At 35.4% G+C, this 27,077-nt stretch overlaps 1 protein-coding gene across 1 annotated transcript; it reads left to right on the top strand.

Annotated features, from left to right (window-relative positions):
- Positions 1-10,453: 10,453 nt before the first annotated feature.
- On the top strand, positions 10,454-26,842 carry LOC131842399 (nose resistant to fluoxetine protein 6-like). The gene is given in 12 exon segments (XM_059190938.1): positions 10,454-10,523; positions 12,410-12,546; positions 13,639-13,987; positions 15,430-15,538; positions 16,480-16,567; positions 17,542-17,708; positions 19,125-19,309; positions 20,752-20,923; positions 23,727-23,871; positions 24,423-24,600; positions 25,386-25,528; positions 26,341-26,842. Coding segments are annotated over 12 exon segments (1,998 nt in total). The 3' UTR covers positions 26,596-26,842.
- Positions 26,843-27,077: the final 235 nt, after the last annotated feature.

Raw genomic sequence — 27,077 nt, 5'->3', positions numbered from 1 at the left:
CAATCGGAATATTAGCAAAAAAATCTTGGAAAATATGAACTATATCTTTTGTATAAACAAGTAATTGGGATTTCCTTTGTGATATTATTATAAATGCATAATTATTTAATTATTATTTATTAAGTGGAAGATACTATCGATCGACAGATATTGTACTCTTACTATTGTATAATAAAAATATACAACTAATAATAAACCCTATTTCTGTTAACCATCTTCACATTAATAAGTACGTGTACAGTCACGTAAAACCGCAAAAATGTTAAGTCCTATTTTATTACTAAAAGAGCTGCTATCTACAGTTTTACACGCTCATGGTGTGCATAAGTTTTTTCAAAATAATTTTTTAGCAGAGCAAAAAACCGATGTTGTAAATTTCAGCCTTCTAAACTTCGTTGATTTCCAGTGGTCTGTTGAAACCCCAAGTGTACATTAACTCTTATAGGATTTTCTCTTTAATTTCTTTCATATTTCGCGCACCATCTTCAAATCTTTCTTCAGTCTTTGCTCTTCGACGTCTGTTCTCATCTTCTTTCCTATTTCTTATGCTCCCTTTTTTGTGGCTAAAACATCTGCTAGAAATTATTTACCTGGCTCAAGTATGCCAAATGAGGGATCATCTCCCTTAGCTGGTGTCAATAGTAACTTTAGGGGGTTCATTGAAGCTTCGATCATTAAGAAGAAAGGAACTCCCACTAAGTATGTCATTGATGTAATACCAAATCGCGTTATTTCCTGAAATTATAATAAATCTATTAATTTTGACAGCTAACTCTTAATCTTTCTCTGATGGAGTTGATAAAATAGCATTGCATTTGGACATATTGATATTTGTCTTTCTACACAGTAATTACATGAACTCGATAAACGTACATTTGACGATTACACATACTTCGATCACATCATGAGTCATGACAAATACGCCAGCTGATCCATGGGAGGATTGATGAAAAAGAAGGTGACATTCCTGGTTGAAGAACTTGAGGGAAAGGTTTGACTATAGCACGATCGAAGTGCTCTTTAGAAAAGCAGCTTCAGGAACCAATATTGCCATGGTGTTGTCCAACCTATGAAACCATATGAAAAGCATATATATAGCATATATATATATAGTTTGTACAGTAGTGACATTTTAAAATTGGTTGGGCAGGGAGAGAAACACGAGCGGTGAAGGTGAGTATTAAGGGACTTAAACCTACACCCGGGATACAATTTCCGGAAACTGCTCGGAGTTTCCCTCTCTGGCACACGATGGACCCAGCATCCGCACGGTAAATCCATAGAATGCTAAGAAGTTCATCTCTAAGTAAATAACATAAATTACGAGTAGACTATAGAATTTATAGTTATTTTTAAACTTTCGTGTTCATCTGCGTGGAATCCAGTCATAAATAAATTTAAGCAAAGTTCAGTAGCATCAACAGTCAATAAGTGTACGGATACCGTGAGTGCTGTGGGTCGCGAACTTTCGTTGAACAATTTAGTGACGGTAGATGAAAAAACTGCTGTCACCTATCTACATTGACATCGCTGTTACTCCAGTCAGCTCGTGACCACGGCTAGTGCAACCTAATCGAAACGTCGAGAGAGGTAAATACATTTATTTGCCATAAAATTAGTTCGTGTTAAGACCCGGTTAATAATATATATCTTATATATAAAATTCTCGTGTCACAGTTTTCGTTCCCATACTCCTCCGAAACGGCTTGACCGATTCCCATGAAATTTTGTGAGCGTATTGAGTAGGTCTGAGAATCAGCCAACATCTATTTTTCATCCCCCTAAATGTTAGGCGTAGTCCACCCCTAATTTTTTTTTTATTTTAAGGCAAAACAACGTTTGCCGGGACAGCTAGTAATGTATAGAATATATCATTTACCAAACTTAAATAATTCAGAGTAATGAGTTCGGTCTGGAACCCTGCGACCATGTGAACAAAGTTCATATGCAGAAAGTATACAGTGTATGTGAGACGACCACTGATCACCCAGCCATCCCATTCCAATATTTTGACGAGGAAAACTAAAAACATAATTTTAAAAAAAAGTATGTCTGTTTGTTCTTGTTAATCTCTGAAACCGACCGATTTTGACGGAGCTTTCACCCGCAGATAGCTAATGTCATAAGCAGTGATTAATTGACCGATTTAAGCTACTTTTATTCTCTCTTTTTCTTCTCACAGTACAAACATTCTTATTCATGAGTATGATTGTTTTTTATGCATATATTTACAACAAAAATGTATTTAAGTTGTCTATTAGTTGTGTAGTACCCACACAAGCTGTGCTTAGCTTGTGTCGAGATAGCGTTGTGTAAATTGTTTATTTACAGTTTTATTATCATAATAAAACTGTAAAGCTCACTTAGTGTGTGACGTAAATAAATAAATAAATAATTTAATTTAATTTAGCCTTGGTTTTCCGAAAAAAAAAAATAAATAAAATAAAATAAAATAATATTAATGCGAGTAGTAAAATCTTAGTACCCCTTTTTAAGAAAACTTCATACTTCTCCGTCGAGGAGTATGAAATTTACACACTTCATTCATCATTACATAGTATAAAAAAATAAAACAAAGTCGCTGTCGCTGTCTGTGTAGCTGTATGTATGCTTAAATTTTTAGAACTACGCAACGGATTTTGAAGCAGTATATTTTTAATAGATAAAGTGATTCAAGAGGTGGTCATCCGTCATACTCGTGAACGGTTGCTGCTTGTGGGGACTGGTCTGATTGGGTTGCGAACACTGATTAGACTCTTTACTTTTGCAATAGCATATACTGGTAGTCACTCTATTCTCTGAAGTTTGAATTTAAAAGTTAATCTGTATTATTAGACGGCCTCGGTGGTCTAGCGGTCTAGCACACCGCTTTACGTCCGATGGTCGCGGGTTCGATTCCTCGCACGGCACAAACATTTGTATTCATGAGTATGATTGTTTGTATCGGTCTGGGTATTTTCTATGTATAATATGTATGTATTTAAGAAAAAAATATATATGTATTTGTATCAGTTGTCTAGTACCCATAACACAAGCTTTAGTTAGCTTAACTTGGGTCTAGATGGCGCTGTGTGAATTGTCCTGAGATTATTATTATTATTATTATTATTATCCAAAAATTCTCATCTCCCCTCTTAAGGAGAGGAGATGGCAACATACCCCCGGCAGAAGCACAGGGTCGGCATGGGGTTTTTCAAGAAGGGTATATTAAGGTTTCTTAAGGGTCGGCAACGCGCACGTGACACCCCTGATGTTTCAGGCGTTCATAGGCTACGGTAACCATTTACCATCAGATGGGACGTATGCATGATTGTCACCATCGTAGTATAAAAAAAATCTGGACTGTTTGTATTACAAACAGTGATACGCGTGAATAGAAATATTAGTATTGCGCGAGAATTGAACACGGAACTCTCTAATGGTCGTCTAATATTAATCACAATGGAATATTTACAGTAACATAGTATTACATATTATTTCTTTTTTTTCCAAAAATTCTCATCTCCCCTCTTAAGGAGAGAAGAAGGCAACATACCCCCGGCAAAAGCACAGTCGGCCGGGGTTCAGGGCCCCAGGGAGAGAAACCGGCGTACAATGCGGGCAGAATCTAAGAGCACCGCTTTCTGCATCTTTCCCGGGAGTGAGCCGCCTCTGAATCCCAACCGTCTGAGATGTTGCTCCAGACTGGTTGGGATAAGACCGTTCACCGATATAACGATTGGAATGATTTATTATTATTATTAATATTATTGTAAACACGTACAATATTCGACCGGCATGGCTGACGGCGCTAAACAAAACATGTTTGTACTCTCTATGTGAAACTGTTACCTAGATTAGAGATGTGCTAACTCGTAAACATGACTCGAGTTACCTGGAATAAACAGTTTTTTTTTTATTTTTCGAATAATACTAATGTTTTTGGCCCCTGTGGTTCGGTGAAGCTTTCAAGGTTAGCCTTGAAAGCTTCACCGAACCATAGGGGGCGAGTAGAAATGGCATTTCAAAGCGGAAGGACTTATGGAACGCATAATCATATTAATGATGCGAAAAAAAAAAATAACGACCTGAAATAAATATTGAAACATTTGTGACGAGTAAATATTGTATGAAAAGAACCTTGAACTAAAACTCGTTGTACGTGGATACCTAACTAACATACCTTTACAATTATGTAATAAACTAAAGTATAAATAAACCAAACTAAAAGTCACACATGTATAATGATATTGAAATACAAAAATAATGCATTTGGGTAATTTTAAGAATTAAGACACAGTTAAGCAATACTTTTTTTACCTGTTGTTTTTTTTTCTTTTTATTCGACTGGTAATAACAGAACAGAAAACAAAATAGTAACTTTTTTGGATTTAGTAAAAAAGTGAGAAAATAGTATTAAATGAAATCGCTTCCGGTGTCTGATCGCTTAGATCTTTTACTCTACGCAAGTTTTTTAGAATAGATACAGTAATTCAAGAGTAATATATATAAAATACACTCGTACGAAGCCGGGGCGGACAACGACTTGACGATTATTTAAAAAATATTCAGTTAATTTTGAAATACTCAAGTAGGTGGAAGAGAAAATAGATTAATAATTTAGATTTCCGTAGCAGAATATACCAGTCATCATCTCAGCTAGGAAGACGTCCACTGCTGATATACCAGTAATTCCAGCAAAATATCTTATTTCAATATGACTAAATTTAGGCACTTGGAATAAGTTAGTACGTTACATAACTTTTGTTTATTTTTAGAGCAATATTTCATCTCCCTAACCTTTAGCCTGTACCTACTAATATTTTAGAAAAAAAAACTTATCTTACACCGTTGATTGCCACCAAAATTTTGATTTTTGGATCTTCACTAGACTTCACTTGTGATTTATGGAGAAACATAAGAATATTCGAATGTCTGAAATTAAAAATAATAATAATACACGTGTTAAAATTACTAAAAAAACAATTAATTATTCATTGTTTTTTTAGTAATTTTAATAACAATTTAACATACATTATTTTTATATAAATTTCTAATAAAAAGTATTTTTGTTAGGAATTTTATCCGTGAAATTTGTTCAGTATTTTTATATTAATTAATTATGATTTTTTATATGTATTTCATTAAATTTATAAAGATGATTTTGTATGTACATCTAGATATATATAACTCAAAGGTGACTGACTGACATAGTGATCTATCAACGCACAGCACAAACCACTGGACGGATCGGATTAATTTTGATAAATTCCACCCCTAAGGGAATAAAATAGGTGATGAAAGTTTGTATGAAAGTAGAGTACAGTAAAGCCGCAAAAACTATACCTAGTAGTCTAGTTATCGTATATACTTTCAATATGCATTTAGTGAAAAGCTGTTAATTTGAATCTACAAACAGATAATTCAATTTTATTAATTCATATAGAAAAGTCACTAAAACCGACAGTGCCAAAAACCTCAATTGAAAGTACTTACCACTTATTTCAAAACCAAAACACTTTTCATATAGCAATACAAAAAGAAAACTGAAACAAATCATTTCGAAGAAAACACCTTCGACGCTAAGAATTGCCAGACGATAAATTTAATTATAAGTTATTTATTTTAATATTTTTTGTTCAATAACATATGCAAAACTGCACCAAGATCGACAAGAATAAGGTAAGATTTTAGTCACAGGTCAAAAGGTCGGTTTCTCTGTAAGTGCCTATTGTATGCATTTTCCATAATATATAATAAATAATAATACTATACTAATATAATAAATTCTAAAATATGTCTGTCTCTTTCTTTCTTTATACGAGTAAAGGATTATAGTTAGATTAGACAAAGATAGATATAGGTGCCAAGAAGACGTAATTTAATTATTATTGTAAAAATTATCTGGATGAAAGTAGATGCAGATAAAGTTGCAATTTGCAATTGCAATGCAGTAGCGAGTTAGATCCCTGGAGATTCCGTAGCCCCTCGTAGTTAAATTAAAAAAAAAAGTGTTTCACATATAGAAAGTTACATTATCAGACAATTAACAATTAATAATTAATTAAAAAAGGAAGAGACTCTCATATTAATTTTTCTGTATTTAACAGATTTATTTTAACCTTTCTTTATTTAACAGCTGGTCCTTCAAATTTGATCAAGTACTGTTAGTTTTTTGAGTTATCCTTATTAATACAAAGGTAAATAATGGAATGTGAATGAAGGAGATTGTGAGTAATGTGGACTGGTGATTTTATTGCTAGCAATGTACCATTTCAGGTTGACCTCCACGCGGTTCCCCCTGGAAACCATCGTGATAAATTTCTGGTTAATTTGTCACGATGGCTAACTGACCTGACCTCATGTACATCTTATCATCCTCCACTGGTGCCCCGCCAGCGTAAACCGTTTGCGCAGGCGGGTGCACCATTCCACTATCATCCATAAAAAAAGAAAAATTAATAATGGAATGTAGTAGTAGTACCTTATCTGTGTTAATGGTATTGAAGAGAGTTTTTTCTGATCTCTAGATGTTATTATCTTAATCTTATTAATATAATAAACACGAAAGTTTGTATGCATGGATCTTTGTTACTCTTTCACGCAATAACAACTGGACGGATTTTGATGAAACTTTACAGTAATATAGTATATATTCTATTCTATTCTATTCTATAGCTTATGCATCAGAATAATATATAGGCTATTTATTGAAATAGTATAAAATATAATAGAATAGAATATTCCTAATTCAAATAAATATAAATTTAAGCACTTTTGAATAGTAATTACATATTTTTTAATATACCTATTTAATTAGGGAATCTTCTATACTAACAATGAAAACTGTAATCACTAAACATATATCTTTAATTTGTAGCCTTAAATATATTTGTACTTCCAACCATTACATCACTTTGATAACTGTTATAATGTATTTATGTAATAAATGTGACAATATATACCTATATTTTCTCTACAGTTCCCTTCTGATCTCCTTTTTATTTTTATCTCTATAATTTTATATCCTTTTTATTTTTATGTCATTATATTTTGGCGCCAAGTTATTTTACCTTTTTAAAAGCAACGGAACAAACCCAAACAGCTTTAATAATGAGACAATATTCAAAGTAACAACCACTCATTCAGATAGGTTCTCATCGCAAGAAGAACGAGAATGAAATTTGCGTGTTTGTCTTTTAAATAAAGTAGCTGTAGTGTATATATTTTTTTAATATACCGCTCATTCGCAAAGGTTTCTCATCACAAGAAGAACCAGGATAAGTTCCGTATTGTTTTTTTTTTTAATAATTTAGCTGTAACTTTACATTTTGAAACTGAACTCTGAATACATACTACCAACTAGCACTAATTCATTACAGTCAAATCAACTAGTTGAATAACTAAATAAAGGTAAATCCAATCTATACATCTATACATATAATAAAATTGGAGTGTCTGTTTGTAATATTGATATAACCGTTTTTTACAACATGCATATGAATATAAATACGGAACATACACCAAAAAAACACTTTTTAAAATGTTTGTTTGTCTGTCGGTCTGTTTGTTCCGGCTAATCTCTGAAATGGCTGGACCGATTTTAACGGGACTTTCTTTAGTAGGTAGCTGATGTAATAGGGAGTAACTTAGGCTGTTTTTATTTTAGAAAAATAAAGTTAAATTCCACGCGGACGAAGTCGCAGGAACAGGCAGTTAATAAATATAATTTAGACAATCTGTAATTGCACTCAGGCGAGGCCGGGCGTTGTCGCTAGTGTTAATAAAATGGTAGATGACGCGTAAGGATTTTAGAATAATACAAATAACTTGGAGTGTCATGTTAGTCGAACATGATACCTACCAGTACATACGCTGTTTTCATCTCAACTTACAACATAGCACAAAGTTTAGCGTAGTGGCGTCACCTTCATATATAACATCTGTTTTATAACAAATATAGTTATTTTTTATCAATATAGACTTTGCACAAAATTGTCTATATGTGTAACTATCTCACCTAGAGTTAGAGTTCACATAAATATTTAAAAAAAAATCCGATTTTTAAAATGATATTAAAAGAAGGCAGTTTGTGTTTAGTATATTGGGTACTTCATTAAGTACCCAATATAAAGATTATTACAAATATTGTTAATAACGCCATCTAGTATTTATAGGCCGAACTAAGTTATTTGTCATAATCTTTACATTACTCCCGCTTCTCTTCCTACTACACTGATTTCGGTCTATAAATTCGGAGGTCGGTAGTTGAATAATCCTCTTTCGTTGGGTGAGCCACGGCATTCAGTCGACGAGCGCTGAGCGTGCCGGTTGTGTTTTGGATACTAAAGTGAATTGTATTAGAAATGGGTTTACCCCGGTCTTAGTTGGACCTGGGGGGAAGCTACAAGTAGTGAAGGTGAGTGTTAATGCATTCTAAAAGGTCCTTTTAAACTTACACAAGTCACGGGCGCTACTTGGGGTTTCCCTTGCAGTAGCCGGCTTCAAAGCCTAAGTCGTCATCAGTAATTTGTGCTTCTTACACTAGGGAGAGATTATTGGGGACCAAAACCCCATTGCCAGGGTACTAATCTTTCTTTCTTTTCTTCGACCCCAATAATTTTGTTTTCGTCGTACTCAGTTAATTCTTTGAGTTGATTATTATTGTTTTAGCTGCTGTATCATTTCCTCGACGTCTTTCCTTTATGTTTCGTATCCCCGGTTCCTCTGGAAACCATTGTGATAAATTCTTGGTGAATTTGCAACCATGGGCAAACTCATACTTATGAATGCAAATGTTTATATTGTACATGTAATCGAACCCCCGACCGTCGGAAATAAGACGGTATACTAAACCGCAAGATTACCAAGGACGGTCACTAGTGCATATTATTGACAAACCTCCTTGATGGAATTGTTGTTTTTTTTCAATCTTATCTTAATAATATTTAAAATGTGAAAGTTTGTTACGAATTTTGATGAATCTTTACAGTAATATACATAGTAGAATAACATTTAGACTATACATTTTATGCAAATGAAACCGCGGGCACAGTTAGTAGATCATAATGAATTCATGCACCCACCTGCGCTAACGGTATACACTGGCGGGGCACCAGTGGAGGATGAGCTTAAGGTCAGGTCAGTTAGTTGTGACAAATTCATCAGGAATTTAACGGATTTAAAAGATGGTTTCCAGGGGGAACCGCGTGGATGTCAACCTCACATATTCTATTGCTAGCAATGGGTTTATTTATCCACATTACTAATTCTCTTCCTCTTATTTATTTACTATAGGCTATACGAACAAACTAGAGTAAGACCTTAAAGCTGTTTCGGTTTAGCTCCTTATTTCAACCGGGGAGTCTGAACATAACTAAAATACGTCGTGGTAATTGTTGAAGAAACAGCAGCTAGTCTTCCTAACAATGAACTCAAAGTATTAACTGAACAAGAAGAAAACAAAATATTGATAGTAGTGATTCCGAAGAAAAGGAAGAAAGATATAGCTTTGTTTAACGCTGTTTCGTTTAGTGCTAGAACTTATTGGAACTTATCCCCCGCGCTATGCGGGGTCTTACTGTATCAATAAAATTTGCTATAGTTTGTTCAAATTTGGTAGACTATGGTCCGGTTGAAAACCAGCGCCGCACAGAAGCATCCTGCCAGCAGGCCTACGCGGAACCGGGTCCTTTTGCCTTCTTTAATTAAGTAAGTTTTATAACACCACTAGCTTTTGCTCGCAGCTTCGCTCGCGTTAATTTATCCCTTTAGGCGTAGAATTTATCAAAATCCTTGCTTAGGGGATGCCTACATCATAGTAGCTTTATGCATGCAAAATCTCAGCCCGATCGGTTTAAAATTGACAAAGTTTCATTCAAACTTTCATCCCCTATTTTATCCTCTTGGAGGTAGAATTAATCAAAATCCTTTCTTAGCGGATGCCTACGTCATAACATCTACCTGCATGTCAAATTTCAGCCCGATCCGTCCAGTGGTTTGGGCTGTGCGTTGATAGATCACTATGTCAGTCACCTTTGAGTTATATATATTTAGATTCTTTAAGATTTTTTTTTCTGCGACAAAAATTAATCAATCGTGTAACGAGAACACTTAAACAAAATAATGCAAATCCATAAAGTGATAACGTCGGTGTAAGTAAACGTAAGTGAAAAATGAAATACCTAAATATCAGCCCTGAATGATTTGTAATTGCTGTGAAAAATTTAGATTACTAACTTCAATATTTGCGATGCGTCGTCATATATGTATTTTCTTTTATATTGTATTCCATAATATCATTGGCAAAGCTATAAAAGATTCTTATTCTAATATTTCATAAGCAACAAGTGTATACTTAGTCTTTGAATGTTATACAATTACGTTACTTTACATATTTAAATATATAATTTTAGTTAGTTTTTTACATGTATCTATTAGTTTCACTGCGGTGTCTGTCTATAGCACAGCAAAGATGGGTCTCAAAATACTTGCAATTGTTTTAGTGTTGTTAAATAAAAGGTGTTTTGGATTCGAAATATCTGGTAGGTTTATGGTGACAGATTTTTAGGTATTCATTATTGTAACTCACACGGCGCCATTTAGTCCCAAGCAAATCTTGTGTTATAAGTACTAAACAACTGATATAAATACTTAGATACTTTTTTTGTAAATACATTCATATTATACATAGACTGTAGTTTTTAATGTAAATTTACCGAAAAAAACTTTGTACAAAATTGTTTGGCAGATTACCTCTAAAAAATTTCTATCAACATGACAACCTTGGTGGTCTAGTGGTTTAGCACACCGCCTTTCTTCCGATGGTCGCGGGTTCGATTCGCGCGGTGCAAACATTTTATATTTATGAGTATGATTGTTTATATCGGTCTTGGTTTTTTCTATATATGCATTTACAAAAAAAGTGTTTGAAAATTTGTTTAATACCCATAACACAAGCTCTGCTTAGCTTGATACTAGATGGCGCTGTGTGAACTGTCCAAGGTTATGATATTATTATTAATACCATTCAGCTTGCTATATAAACTGCGTCAGTTTGTAGGTTATGATAAAGCAATGAAATTTATTTTTATTTACTACGATGGTGGCAAACAATCGTACAACTCATCTGTTGGTAAACGGTTACCATAGCTATGGACGCTTGAAACATCAGAGGTATCACGTGCGCGTTGCCTTAAAAAACCTTATGCCCTTCTTGAAAACCCATGCTGTAGTCTCTCGAATTCAATCCTAAGTGTACGCGAGAGAAAGCTCCTCTGTAACCGCACTGTCCGAGACCACTTACATAGGTTCCAGCGTGTGAGGATGAATTCTTTGTTGATGCAAGCGCTGCGATGGTAAAAGATAGCCGTGGGCATCATGTAGAGCAATTCTTCAGAACAGAAATTACAGGGTACGTAAGATATAGGTATGATGTGACCAATTTAGCGGTCACATCATACCACGTCACATATAGTCGTCACAGGTCAGACTGCAATGTCTGCGAGAGTCACCTTGACTGATTATGTAATATTTTAACAGCGACAAACTACCGCCACGTCATCGAGTAACTATATAACCTTTGTATCTAATAATAGAAATACTAGCAACATTTCAGCAAATGACTATAACCAAATTACATTCATCAAACAAAATTTTTACGTGACTAAAATGGCCTACAAGCTGACTGCCCACCTGATGGTAAATGGGAATCTTCGTGGACAGCAGACAGCACTATGGAACTCATATCTTGGGATCGTATCACAATGTTAGTTACCATAATCCTACCAAACGGCTTGATCGATTTCTATGAATATTCGTATGCATATTTAGTAGGTCTGACAATCGGCTACTATCTATTTTTCATACCCCTAAGTGGTAAGGAATATCCACACTTAAATGTATTTTTTTTATTTTCTCGACATAATATTTTATTTTCATTTTATTATTATTTAGGTTTGAATTGAAAAATACAGACAACCCTAAATTTTTACCCTTCTAGCTATCAACCCCAATTTTAATAGCGATTTTAATTTATATGGCAAAACAACGTTTGCGTCAGCTAGTAATTATGTAAAAGTACTTATTTCTACTAGACTTACGGAATAAGCTGCTTGACAGTTCAAAAAGGTTAGAATAAAGTACCTAGCAGATGATATTTTCATCTGGTGAACACCATGATTGGCTCACCTGTCTTAATCTACATCTAATCTTCTTCCACTGGTATCCTGCCAGCTTCAGCACATGAGCATAAACTAAAACAGAAGCTGGGAGAATACCAGTGAACTAACTACGAGTGGGAGAATACCAGTGAACACCATGATGGGCTCATCTGTCTTAATCTACATCTAATAATCTTCCACTGGTATTCTGCCAGCTTCTGTTTTAGTTTATGCTCATCCACTGTATCCTTAATATTTCTCGTCTGCAGATGAGGAATATGACAAAATGCCGCCACTGTTCCGTCTCGACGAGTACCACAAGTGTATAAGATACGACGGCGTGTACTGTCAGATTAAGTTGGACCTGTTTGCAGAACCCGAAAACGGCCTTATGACATTTATCAAAGTATGTACCACATACATTATCATCTGATGTGACTTGCCTACGTTTATATTTTGTATTGGTTTTGAATTTAAAAAAATATATCTTTATATCTTACATTATCGTAATCTTTTTTATTTTTCAAGATATTAAATAGTAAACATGTCTACTTATCTAGTCGTAAGTTCTATTGTATTATGTACGTACTACATCCATTATATTTTTTATTTTTACACAGATTATAAATTGCAAAAATGTTATTTATCTGCCTGTATGTTAAGATTTCTCGTAAAAACGTTTGAATGAAATAGGAAATTAATTTTCAGATAATGTTGTTAAATATAGATAGATTAACTTAGAAACCTTTGGGTGTCTTTGGGTGATTTCTACTAGCAACTTTAGTTGAGACGAACTGGCAAGAAACTCAACCACTACATGTTTTATTAGATCTGTTAGATACTCCAGTGGAGAAGAACTGTTAAGAAACTCAACTGTTACATGTTTTATTAGATCTGTTAGATACTCCAGTGGAGAAGAACTGTTAAGAAACTCAACTGCTACTTGTTTTATTAGATCTGTTAGATACTCCAGTGGAGAAGAACTGTTAAGAAACTCAACTGTTACATGTTTTATTAGATCTGTTAGATACTTCAGTGGAGAAGAACTGTTAAGAAACTCAACTGCTACATGTTTTATTAGATCTGTTAGATACTCCAGTGGAGAAGAACTGTTAAGAAACTCAACTGCTACATGTTTTATTAGATCTGTTAGATACTCCAGTGGAGAAGAACTGTTAAGAAACTCAACTGCTACATGTTTTATTAGATCTGTTAGATACTCCAGTGGAGAAGAACTGTCAAGAAACTCAACTGCTACATGTTTTATTAGCTCTGTTAGATACTCCAGTGGAGAAGAACTGTTAAGAAACTCGACTGCTACATGTTGTTTGTTTTATATATTTTTTAAGATAGATTTTTTTATTATTTTTCTCCAGGGCTCGTCATATTTTTATTCACTAACCCTACCGTCAAATTCGGCTAGCTACTTCAGTTGAGAAGAACTGGCAAGAAACTTAAATGCAATTATTTTTTAATATTACTTTTTATTTTCCTCCAGGACTATTCTGAATCTACTCACTTAAGACATTACAATCACTCGTATTTGGAAGAAGGGATATGCGTCACAACAACTTGTAAAGACTACATCAGAGATCGGAACTTGGACGATCCTGAGGATGTGAAGTCTATCATAGAAGAATGTAGGAACGACAGCATCTGGCAGGAGTACGGATTGCAGGCGAGAGTCTCCTTGGTGTACAATTGCGACAGGAAAACAGACCAGAGTCAGGTGGACCTCCTCGACTGGCTGGTGCTGGGCTTGTTAATCACCATCGTACTGATCAACGTGACCGCTACCACTTATGATTGTATGCTTGATGATAATGCAAAAGTGAACTTGAGCAAAGGTATATTTCTCATATAATCTTATTTATTCTATTCCTAAATCCAGCAGTCAAAATTACTAGATGGTAACGGCACGCATAACGTGATATCTGTAATATCACGTTATCACCAATACCATTCATGCGTTACCATTCACGAAGATTGATATGTTGCGACTATCCTGCAATTTCACTGACCTGACCTAGAATATCAAACAAGCTGATGGATCTCTTCTGAAGGTAACGAATACCATATACGTCACCTAGAGACATCACGTTATCATGTGATACTCACACATGCGTTGCCATTTTGGTTGCTTGAGAAGTTGTGACTCCTTCTTATCCTGTTGTTTTTTTGTTTTTTTAATGTAACAAAAGAGCGCTTCTTTCTTCTTTCAATTCACTAATTCTTCTTGTGATTTAGACTTAGCTTTCCGAATGAGTGGTAGATTATAAAAAGTGCTTAAATTAAGTTTATTTTAATAAATGATTTTCTATTCTATTCTATACATTTTACACTGCAAGCTGGTTAATTAGGTGCAATAAATTAGACTGAGGTAGCCAAGCTCAAGTGTTTTAACATAGTCCACCATATAAGTGAAGTAAAATTATAGGAGAATCAGTTGCTTTGACTGACATTTTTAAATAAAATTCAATGTATACTTTCTCACTCTGTCTCGTTTCACTTAACACTATGAACTGAACTGGACATTGGGTTTTGGGTTTTATAAATATAAAATATATCGATAGATAAACATATTCTTTGTTCACCAAATACAAACATATAGCATACTAGCTTTTGCCAGCGGCTTCGCTCGCGTTAGTTTATCCCCTTAGGGGTGGAATTTATCAAAATCCTTTCTTAGGGGGTGCCTACGTCATAGTGACTTTATGCATGCAATCTCTCAGCCCGATCGGTTTAAAATTGACAAACTTTCGTCCCCTGTTTTTTCCCTTGGGGGTGGAATTTATCAAAATCCTTTCTTAGCGGGGATGCTACGTCATAACATCTACCTGTATGCCAAGTTTCAGTCCTTTGAGTTATATATATTTAGATATGAGTTACAGAGAATACATGTACAAATAAAAGAAACGATGGCTCTATGTGCTGCTAAGATGACTAGAAAAAAATAAATGTCATCATCATCATCATCATCATCATCGCAGCCCGGAAGACGTCCACTGCTGGACATAGGCCTCCCCCAAAGATCTCCACGACGATCGGTCCCGCGCTGCTCGCGCAATGTATCAATGCTTAAACTGTAAATGAATAAAGTTAATAACTTTTTAGATTATTGATTTTAAAATCCACATTTTTAAAATAGTGCTTTTTATAATTGTGATATATAAGTTGTGTAATGCTTATGTTTTAGTTACCTCCTCCTGTACTGACAGAGTACAAGATGAATACTATTCATCTTGCAAGCTTCTGTTTCACTACTATAATGTGTAATTGAATATTACAGGCCAGAGAATATTTCTGTGCTTCTCGGTAATTCGCAACTGGAAATATCTGAAGTCACCGCCCAGCACTGACCCCAAAATTAGCATATTCAAGGGAATTAATGCGATGAGGTAATTCTCTTTCATTTGTCACTAAAATCCTAATCTTATTAATATTCTTAACGCGAAAGTTTGTGAGTATGGATGGATGTTTATTAATTGTTCATCTACAGAAATGTAGTATAATCAACAAAAAAACAGCTGTTTTTTTTTTGTGTTGATAATGGAATGGTGCACCCGCCTGCGCTAACGGTTTACGCTGGCGGGGCACCAGTGCAGGATGATAAGATGAGCATGAGGTCAGGTCAGTTAGCCCAACGTGCAAATTCATCAGTAATTTAACACGAGGTCGACCTGACATGGTACATTGCTAGCAATGGGGTTATCAATCCACATTACTAACAATCCCCTCCCCCCAAAAACAGCTGTTTCATAATCTGAGCAGTTATTAAATGTTAATTTTATAATGTGACGTCATAAAAATTTAATAGATAACTCCTGCCGCTCCTGGTCAAATCGTTTTTACATTGCGTAACGAAATTTATTACTCCTGCCACCCCTTATCACATAATGTCACACTTCGTCACAAATTTGATAACTCCTGCCACCTCTTGTCACATAATGTCACACTACGTCACGAATTTTATAACTCCTGCTACCCCTTGTCACATAATGGTCACGAAATTAATAACATCTACCGCCTCTTGTAAGGCAGTGTCACACTACGTCATGAAATGGATAAATCCTGGCATACCTTGTTACAAAATATCACACTACGTTACGAAATTGATAACTTCTGCCACATTTTGTCACTCCATGTCACACTACGTCACGAAATTGGTAACTCCTGCCACCTCTTGTCACATAAAGTCACACTATGTCACGAAATTGATAACTCCTGCCACCCCTTGTCACATAATGTCACACTTCGTCAACATTATCTCCTTCCTTAACGTGTAACATAATGGTGGTGGCACATGGTGAACCTGATACTACATGTCGTAATATTTCAGAACCGTGACGTCATTTCTGGTCATACTGGCGCACGTAGTGTGTGTTTTCACATTGGGATCTGTGTACAACACACATGAATATGAACAGGTGAGTGGTACCTTATTTTTTCTTATCCTTATGTTGCACTTTTTATTATACCACGGTGGTGGCAAACAGGCATTCGGCCCATCTGATGATAGTATTATTATACTACGCCTAACAATCTGGATATATACCATATTAAATACATACATAATAAACATAGAAAACAACCAGACCAATACAAACAATCAGACTCATGAATACAAATGTTAGCACCGTGCGAGGAATCGAACCCGCGACCATCGGAAGTAAAGCAGTGTATTAAACCGCTATACCACCGAGGCCGTCGTGATATCATATCTGTCTAGAAATTCATATCACATCTGTCTTTTGTTAGCTTTTATCGACTAAGCAGTTGAAATTGAAAAGCAATTAAAATTATAATGTAAAAATATTTTCGTTAAAATGCAGCTACTAACGTGAATAATTATTTTTGAATTTGTATGGATTTTAATTAATTTTGGAATGAAAACATTATTTGTGATCATGCCAAAATTATATTATAAAGAGTTTTTCCATCACATTAAAAAAAACGCGGGAAACATCTTTTCTATAAGTTTAAACAAGCTGCTAAAACCGCTGATGTTCGCACTGATCACTCTCAGTTTTTTTGTGTAATCTGTGCAAATTCACAAGAACAACATTTATGACCGAAGGACTGTTTTGGGCTGGTAAACATAAAAAAAAAGGTAATAAAAGAATGACCAATGACATTTTCCTATATAAAGTAATAGACAAATTACATAAGTAATATATAAAGAGGTGCTATTACGGCTGGCAACGGCAGTGAAATAGGGTAATATAAATAAAATTACTTACCAAACTTATAGATGTATTTAGTGGTAGCGTATATGACACAATGTAGCAAAACAATATAATAAAAAATATATGGTTTAAAAATAGAAATATCTATAAAAAGAGGTCTGTCGCCAACATGTGCCTCGAGCACTATTGCATTTGATTACTGATTATAATTGCAGTCATTCTCGCTTCCACATTTCAAAATCCTGTGGCACGGGATGCACTCAGTCCAAATGTTCTTCGTGATGTCGGGATTACTGTTGGCTTACAATATGCAAGCAGGATCTGAGACGAAGAAGATTACGTGGAAAATGGTGCCGTATATACTGTTACACAGATTCTGGAGGTCAGTGTTGACTGTTATGAATGATATGATATAATATAATATAATATTTCAGGACAATTCACACAGCGCCATCTAGTCCCAAGCTAAGCAGAGCTTGTGTTATGGGTACTAGACAACTGATATAAATACATGGATACATTTTTTTAATTAATAAATACTTACATATTATACATAAGCAACACCCAGACCGATAAAAATAATCATCATACTCATGAATATAAATGTTTGTACCGTGCGAGGAATCGAACCCGCGACCATCGATACTAAGGCAGCGTGCTAAACCACTAGATCACCGAAATACATATATTATATACATAGAAAACACCCAGACCGACACAAACAATCATCTCATGAATACAAATGTTTGTACCGTGCGAGGAATCGAACCCGCGACCATCGGATAGTAAAGCGGTGTGCTACACCACTAGACCACCGAGGCTGTCAGGATATATGAATGATATGATAATGATATATGAGGAAAAGCTAGCATATTATAATATACTAACTTTTTTCTGATATGACTTAATCCGCGTGACAACAAAGCAAAATATTGACTTGTAAAAAGTTGAATTTTTTAATGAAATTGAATCTGATGAATAGGAATAATCTACATATTTTTTAAACAGCACTACTGTTACCACTTACCATCTGATGAGCCGGTAGGTCATTGTCCGATTTAATTACATAAAAATATAGACGACAATTAAGCTAATTGGTAGGTATGCAATAAGAAGCTTACTATAAAATTAAAGAATTCGTTAACGATAATAATGTTTTTATAGAAAAACTTTAAATCCATAGCACTGACAATATTATCTGATTACACTAATAATGAGTGCGTAGCGATTTCTATATTGGTTATCGCATGTTATATTGTAATTATTTATATAAAAAAACATCTATTAAAAAGAGCAACACACAAGTTTCTCGCTCATTCTTCTTGTGATGAATCTGCATTCCGAATGAGTGGTAGAATCAAAATATGACTATTCAAAAGTGCTTGTAATGAGTTTATTTGAATAAAGATTATTTCTATTTCTATTATTTTTATATTTTTAAAGCCCTACTAAAAAGAGATTTATTATAAATTGGTCGAGCTATGTTTGTTTAGAAACTGACTCACGATAGTTCTTTTTCCACAATATATTTATTTATTTCTGATAAACCAAGACCTATTACAAGCACAATAATACAAACATAATTAAAACATAGAAGCCGCTTACAGGTTTTCGCAAATAGAAATGAAGCAAGATAGAAATGAAATTTACAGGACTAAAACGAGAGGCCAAGATCCTAATATGAAAAATATAGTAATAACACAGATAACATAATATTACATAGTAATAATAAGAAATGTTTAATTATATCAACTTAACTATAAACCTAAAACCTAAAAATAATTTGATACCGTTGCAGATTAACACCAGGATTTGCAGTGATGCTCGCATTCACGGCCACGTGGCTCCGTCACCTGGGATCCGGCCCGCTGTGGACCAAACAAGTGGTGTCGGTGTCGGCCCAGTGTCGCCAGTACTGGTGGACGCATTTACTGTACATCAATAACTACTTCAGTGACAACGTGGTTTGCCTGACGCTTTAGTGCACACTCAGGTAATTTTGATCCCCGATTTGAATTGGACGGAGGATCATCGGACCCCAGCTAAACAGTTGTGTCACAATAATCAATCAACTAAATAGATTAGTCGTAAAAGTCGTAGATTTCCAAACTCAAAGGTTTAGTCTATTGTTCCAAATTATTTTTTACTAACAGTTAGAATAGAAAATCATTTATTCAAATAAACTTAATTTAAACACTTTTGAATAGTCATAACAATTTGTTTTTTATCTACCACTCGTTCGGAAAGCTGTCTCATCACAAGAAGAACGAGCAAGAAACTTGTGTGTTGCTCTTTTAAATAATCCTTGTAAGTTTACATATACAAGTCGAAACATGTGAATACAAACTACCAACAAGCACTAATTTTTTGGGTCAAATATAAATATGCAATAAGATTAAATCAGTCGTAGTGATAAGAGGAGACCAGTCCCTACAAGCAGCACTCGTTCACGAGTATGACGGATGAGCCAGCCATCACTGCGCTCGACCATATTTTAGGGAGCCCAATGACCCGACCCACCACGCCGCCACATTTCTGGACATTTTAGTGAGCATGACTACTCATTCCACACGACCACGTCACAGCTACAAAAATTACTATATGGTAGTTCAATCAATACAAAAGCCGCTACGCTATCGTATATCAAGAAAGCAGTATGAAAAATAAATTATAACGTTGTCCTCAAATAAACTTATAACAATCCCTTTCAAATTCAACTTCAAAAATCATTTATTCATGTAGGACATTTTAGCCGCTTATGAACGTCAAATTTTTACATTCTAATTTTATTTTTTTTTTCCTACTGTCCAGTCCTTTCTCATTTTTATTGAGGATTTTAGGCTATTGTTAGGTGCTAAGACCTATGACACTACGACCTGCATAGATCTATTGTTCTCGCCCTTTTTCAAAGCTCCATACCAAGACATGTCAAGGACAAGAATTGAAGGATATTCTTAGGAGCGATGGTTTTTATCTCTTCAGGACAGACTGTAAACTTTATAAAGGAGATATTTCGTTTATGCTTGAGAGGGCTACGAGCACATAGGATGTGTAGTGGCGTTTACTCTTCTGCTTGGAAAAATCTGGAGATATTGTTTAGCTAAGGACTAAATTTTGACGACCTTGGTGGTATAGCGGTCCAGCACACCGCTTTATGTCCAATGGTCGCGGGTTCGATTCCTCGCACGGCACAAACATTTGTATTCACGAGTATGATTGTTTGTATCGGTCTGGGTATTTTCTATGTATAATATGTATGTATTTACGAAAAAAAAAAACTCTGTATTTATATCAGTTATCTAGTACCCATAACACAAGCTTTAGCTAGCTTAACTTGGGACTAGATGGCGCTGTGTGAATTGAGATTATTATTATTATTATAATTTCGCCATGTGTTAATTCAAATAAACCCCGTCTCGTCTATAGGTATTCAGCGGCTGACACCCAGATGTTCTACATCGGTATAGTAGTGCATATATTGACTGTGGCCCAACACAGAAGCCTGGTGTTGGGTGGTCTGGTCGTCCTGGGCATGATACTACCCGCGCTTCATGCCTGGTACTACGACCTGCATGCTCTGATGGTTTTCTCCCCTGAGTAAGTATATTCAATCATACATCATAAAATTTTCTATCATGGAATTTTTATTAAATAATTTACAATTTTTAATACATACACACTAGCTGTAAACGTTGTTTTGCTATAAAAACAAAACCTATTTTTTGACCCTTCTACCACCACCTCAGTTGTTTTTTTTTAACACAGGGGACAAACAAAAATTGCTAGAAATACATATTTTTTGTAAACTAAATAAGGTTGCCTAAAAAAGTTACTCCTTATTACATTAGATACCTGCCAAAAAAAGTCCCGTCAAATTTGGTCCAGCCTTATTGTAAATATAAAAAATGTATTCTGTAATATTGTTTACTAGATACTCGCTCCGGCTTCGCACGGGTGTACATGTATAATACATACGAATCTTTCTCTTGAATCACTTATCTATTAAAAAAAATGTACCGTTTTAATTCATATGCATGTAGTATAAAACGGTTAATCCAATTTTTTTTTAATTTAATATATGATAATGGAATGATGCACCCGCCTGCGTTAACGGTTTACGCTGGCGGGGCACCAGGTGAACGATAATGAGCATGAGGTCAGGTCAGTTAGCCCATCGTGACAAATTCACCAAGAATTTAACATGATGGTTTCCAGGGGGAACCGCGTGGAGGTCGACCTGACGTATATTGGGGGATCATTAGTCCACATTATTAACAACCCCGTTCCCCCAAGTTTCAAAGATTTAAGCATACATAGAGACGGACAGACTGCGACAGCGACTTTATTTTATACTATGTAATTATATCTTTTCGATGTCTTTCCTTTACTATATGTTACAAATAAGGTATACCTGCACTATACTATACTTACACGGCGCTTAAGTTATAATAATAATACGATATTATTGATAAACAACATGACATACCGATTTTCGTTTGTTATTTTGTTTTGACCTTGACCTTTGTCACAAGTTATTTAAAAAAAAATCACAAATGTCACCCATTCAACTGTTTTCAAGTAATGTTCACCATGGAATGGTAATGTGATAATTAATTTTATGGTACAATGGGACTAGCATGTATTTTGAGTTTGTACAAAAATGTCCCTAAAATTTTTGTTTATTTTTTTTATTTTTTCTTTAAATTTTAAGAGAAATTAAAAAAAACCGTTTCTAAACGTCGACATGTCGCAAATTTTAAAAGAAATTAAAATAAAAACAATACTGTTTTCAGAACGTCGACTTGTCACAATATACATATTGCTGTTATATATAAATATATTTAACTACCTCCATGTAAAATCGTAAGTCCGTTGCTGTGCGTAAAAACAGATTCGAATTCATATCTCGGTCCGGTTATTTCTTACTTAATGCGCCCGACTTTTTCACATCCACCCCTATTGCTATATAATATGTGTATAGCAAATTCCACAATTCATGTTTAGCGTCACTATTGTGGCACATCTCTAGTGACGCATCAGTGTTCCGCTCTCAGTATCACTATGTAATATTGTTATCTGTGGTATCAGTGTTAAACCATATTGTAGCCTGTTTTTACTGTAATTTAATATTAATACTATAAATAATATATATATTATTTTATAATAATATTAGTCATTTATCGTTCGACAATGAACTTATTGTCTTATACATATAAATAAAATTGGAGTGTCTTTTTGTAATATTGAAATAACACGTTTTTTCCTACATGCATATGAATATAAATACGGTACATGCACCAAAATAACATTTTTTACAATTTTTGTCTATCTGTCTGTCGGTCTGCTTGTTCCGGCTAATCTCTGAAATGGCTGGACCGATTTTGACGGGAGTTTTTTTGGCAGGTAGCTGATGTAATAAGGAGTAACTTAGGCTACTTTTATTTTCAATTCCACGCGGACGAAGTCACGGGAAAAGCTAGTTATAAATACAACCAGAAGTGACAAGACATTCTACCTATACAATATAACAATTCATTCTCCCGACATTTATCATCCACCCGAACTGCTATAGAATATATGTATGCCATAATTTTTGTTTAAGCCGTTAAAACAAAGAGCGTAACAAATAAACATACTAACAAACTCATTTTCACCTTTATAATATTAGATACAATAAACTGTATACCTACTGGCCATTTTTTCGGACTACTCTAATGCTGTTGGCCGCAGCTGGCCTTTACAGCTTCACCGGACGATAGGGGGCGAGTGCAGATGGCACTCCAAACCAAGGAAGGATTTATGGAGCAGCTGAAGGCCAACTCCCGCCTGACGGATACGACTTTAGTCTGAGGGCACCGCTATGGGTTCGAACCTCGGCTCTACGTAGTCGGCTCGGTAACGACCCTTAAGAAACCTTCACCCTTTTTAAAAGCCCCATCCTAGTCTCTAATGAAAACGGCGTCAAGCAGTTCATTACAAAATCTAAGTGTATAAGGTGAGAAGCCGTCCTAATAAAATCGCCATGTCTGAAACGACTTAACTTCTAGTTTCATGTGAGGTTGAATTGTTATGTTTGTTATGAGTATTCCGAAGACATAAGTAAATCGTTCATCAGAAAAATAATGTTAGTATTTAGGATTAGGAAATATACGTAAGTAAATCTGGCCTCACATTTTTAGGTTCACTCGGACGATAGTTCTTCAGTTTTGTTAGCGGAGGAGTGTCGCATAGGATAGGAAAATCCTTTTATTGAACCTCATAATGTGAAACCAGATAAATAATAAAATTGTATATTTTCGCCCAAACTATAACAGTGTCGCATAGGATAGGAAAATCGTCATTCTGAACCCACTAGTGTGAGACCCGATTAACAAACCGATGTTATTTAAATTTGTATCAGATTCGCCCGAACGATAAACACGGCCGATTTCCGTCTGCTGTACATCATCGGTCACAACAACATAATATGCTACGTGTTTGGAATGTACGCCGGTTATAAGTTGTACGATTACCGTAAGAACGGCATCACACTTGCGGGTAACAAGGTATGTACTATATGTTAATAACTCTAGACATAACATGGCGCCATCTAGTTCTAAACTAGAGTAAAGATATACCGACATATAGTCGTTTATGTATATAGGCTATGGTTAACATTTACCATCATATGGGCAGCCCGTTTGTTAGCCAGTTCAATTACATAAATAATAAATTTAATTATATATTTGTACATTCAATGCAAGAGTTGAGTTGAGTAGAGTGACTAGAGTTGCCATGTTGCCAACCATTAATATTTGGATTATATATATGTTATATATATATAATCGTCAATACTTCCATATAACCTTTCATCCCCTTTCAACCATTTTTTCGGATTAAAAAGTAGTCTATGTCCTTTCTCAGGTTCTAGACTATCTGTGTACCAAATTTCGTTTAAATCAGTTCAGTGATTTTGGCGAGAAAAGACTGACAGACAGACACACAGAGTTACTTTCGCATTTATATCATTAGTAGAGATAGAAATTTATCATTGAAGCCAGAACGATGAAACTTCTAGTTTAGGTAGTCTCTATCTATAAAAAAGTTACATTTATAGGTGCACAAGTATATCTACTGGTCCTGCATACCAGCTATCATCGGACTGGCGCTAGTGGGTAGCATTTTCTACGGACCAACACCACTGCTGGTGAGGATGCTGTACCAGAGTACCCACCGCATCGTCATAGGAGGCGCTGCCGTCTACTTGATCATGGGCTTCACCATGAAACTAGACAGTAAGTAATCAACATGATATCATTATAATTTGTTTACGTGATAATGGAATGGTGCACCCGTCTGCGCACGATTTACGCTGGCGGGGCACCAGTGGAGGTTGATAAGATGAGCATGAAGTCAGTTAGACCATCGTGACAAATTAACCAAGAATTGTTAATGATGAGTTGTGTATTCCTTTGCCAAGTTCGAATTTACTGCCCCCAGAACGTGCAGCCCGGGGCATGGGCCCCGTGTTGCCCCCGCTAGATCCGAAGCCGACTATAACGATATGAGGGGGAAAGGGTATTGTTAGTAATGTGAACTGATGTTCTTATTGCTAGGAATGTACCATATCAGGTTGACCTCCACGCGGTTCCCACTGGAAACCATCGAGATAAATTTCTGGTTAATTTACCTCGATTAGCTAATTAAGCTGATCTCATGTTCATCTTATCATCCTTGACTAGTGCTTCGCCAGCGTAAACCGTTAGCGAAAGCGGGTGCATCATTCCAGAAATATTCATAAAAAAACCCATCTGCGTTTACTCTGTTATATGGTTATGAAGTAGTTTCAGTTTTTTTATAGCATAGGGGACAAACGAGCGAGAGGCTCATCAGATGGTAAGTGATTACCGCCGCCCATGAGCACCCGCAACACTAGCGGGCTTGCAAGTGCGTGTCCGGCCTTGTAAGAGGGGACATTCCCTTTTCTGGAAGGTTTCAATATCGTATCGGTTCGGAAATACTGGATAAATGCTGTAAGGCGATGTGTTCCACAAGTTAATATTCGAATATTGGTTGACAGCTTTCCTTACGAGCATATTCGATTGGGACGGGTGGGCGGTGTCGGGGCGGCTCACCTATACCGTCTACTTACTACACATGAACATCATCCATTACCTGATCGGGTCCAAGTCCGTGCTCATAGAAGTGAAATACTTCTCACTGGTAAGTAACAGTTTGACTCATACATATAATTAGTAAATCACGGTATCTTACCACGTTTTATTTTTATTGAGTTCCCCATATTTGGGCAGTTTTCCACGGCCATCATGATCACGGGTAAACTGAAGAGCAGCGGGTAGGTGGTACAGAAATCTACAAATAACAATTTCGTCTGTGTCACACTTTCACTGTTTTTGCAATATTTTTCATATGCAGTCCAATACACTCCTGTTGATCACAACGTGATGTTATATAACCACCCAAAACCGCCTTTCTTGTGTTAAAAGAATTTTCAAAATCGGTTCAATAAACCCAGAGTTTCCCAAAACCTAGTAATTCTAGTTTTTTTTTAATTCTACACTCATTAGTAGGTATGTGTGAGACCAGACCAGATAGATTCATTCTAGATCGGAACTCTATTGAATGCCTGATGATGCCGGCGAAACACGTGTCGCCATATGCGTGTAAACTCAATAACGGTCGGAATTTGATCACCAATGTTCAAAATACTTGTATCTAATGGTGGTAAAGTCTCCGTACTGAATATTTGTGGTCTCACACATACTAATGGTAGTGAAATATTTTACATTTAAATGAAACTTCTATATAGACGTAGGATTTTTCGGTCAAAAAGCTTTACCGTCGCATGGAAAGTGTAGACGACATATTGTGTTGTGACAGAAAGAGAAAGGCTGGTAGAAGCGGAGAGAGAACGGCAGTCCGTTGTAGTTCCACTTCTGTGTCCCACCACACATTCCCTTTTTATTTGTATCCATTTATATTCACTAAACCACAATATTTTTCTTCTTTTCCAGATGTTGCTGCTATTTGGAGTCCTGGTGATGTCATACTTAATTTCTATCCCATTCTACCTGATGGTGGAAGCTCCAATGGACCCCATACTTAAACTAATATTAGCCAAAAATGACGACAAAAGCATACCTGACCACGGCAAGTCGAATGCATCAGAAGTTAAAAAGAAGGCAGATTTATTTCAGAAAGAAATTCAAAAGGAGTTAATTAACACTGGTGTTAATAAACCCGTGAAAGAAGATGACAAAAATAAATAGAAATACTAATTAGGGAAGCATCAGCAATAAATATGAGATGTGTAGGAAAGGGAGGCAGAACCGAATCCTAACCTAACCAACCTCATGGGGGTCATATTTGGTCTTGGCAGATATTACGAATTTTTACATAACATACAATGTAAAATTTGCAAGTTATTAACCTAATTTAATTAAGATATATTTCTCAATTAAGACATGGCATTATTGTGATGTTTAATGTGTAAACCCTCATATAGTTGGAAATACAATCTTGATACTTTTAATTTCGGATAATAAATTTCATAAACTACTCCTATTTTTACATGTGAAAGTGGAAAAGTGTGGAAACCTACTAATAATAACCCTGGATGATTCACAGTGACATTTAGTCCCAAGCTAAGCAGAGCTTGTTTTATGGCTCCTAGACAACTGATATAAATAAATACATTTGTTATAATACATACATAACATACGTATAATCTACACAAGAAACACCCAGATCA

This window comes from Achroia grisella, unplaced genomic scaffold (assembly GCF_030625045.1).
Source record: "Achroia grisella isolate CSIRO2021 unplaced genomic scaffold, CSIRO_AGI_Agris_v1 utg1080, whole genome shotgun sequence".
NCBI lineage: Eukaryota > Metazoa > Arthropoda > Insecta > Lepidoptera > Pyralidae > Achroia > Achroia grisella.
This window is presented reverse-complemented; position numbering and strand designations above follow the sequence as displayed.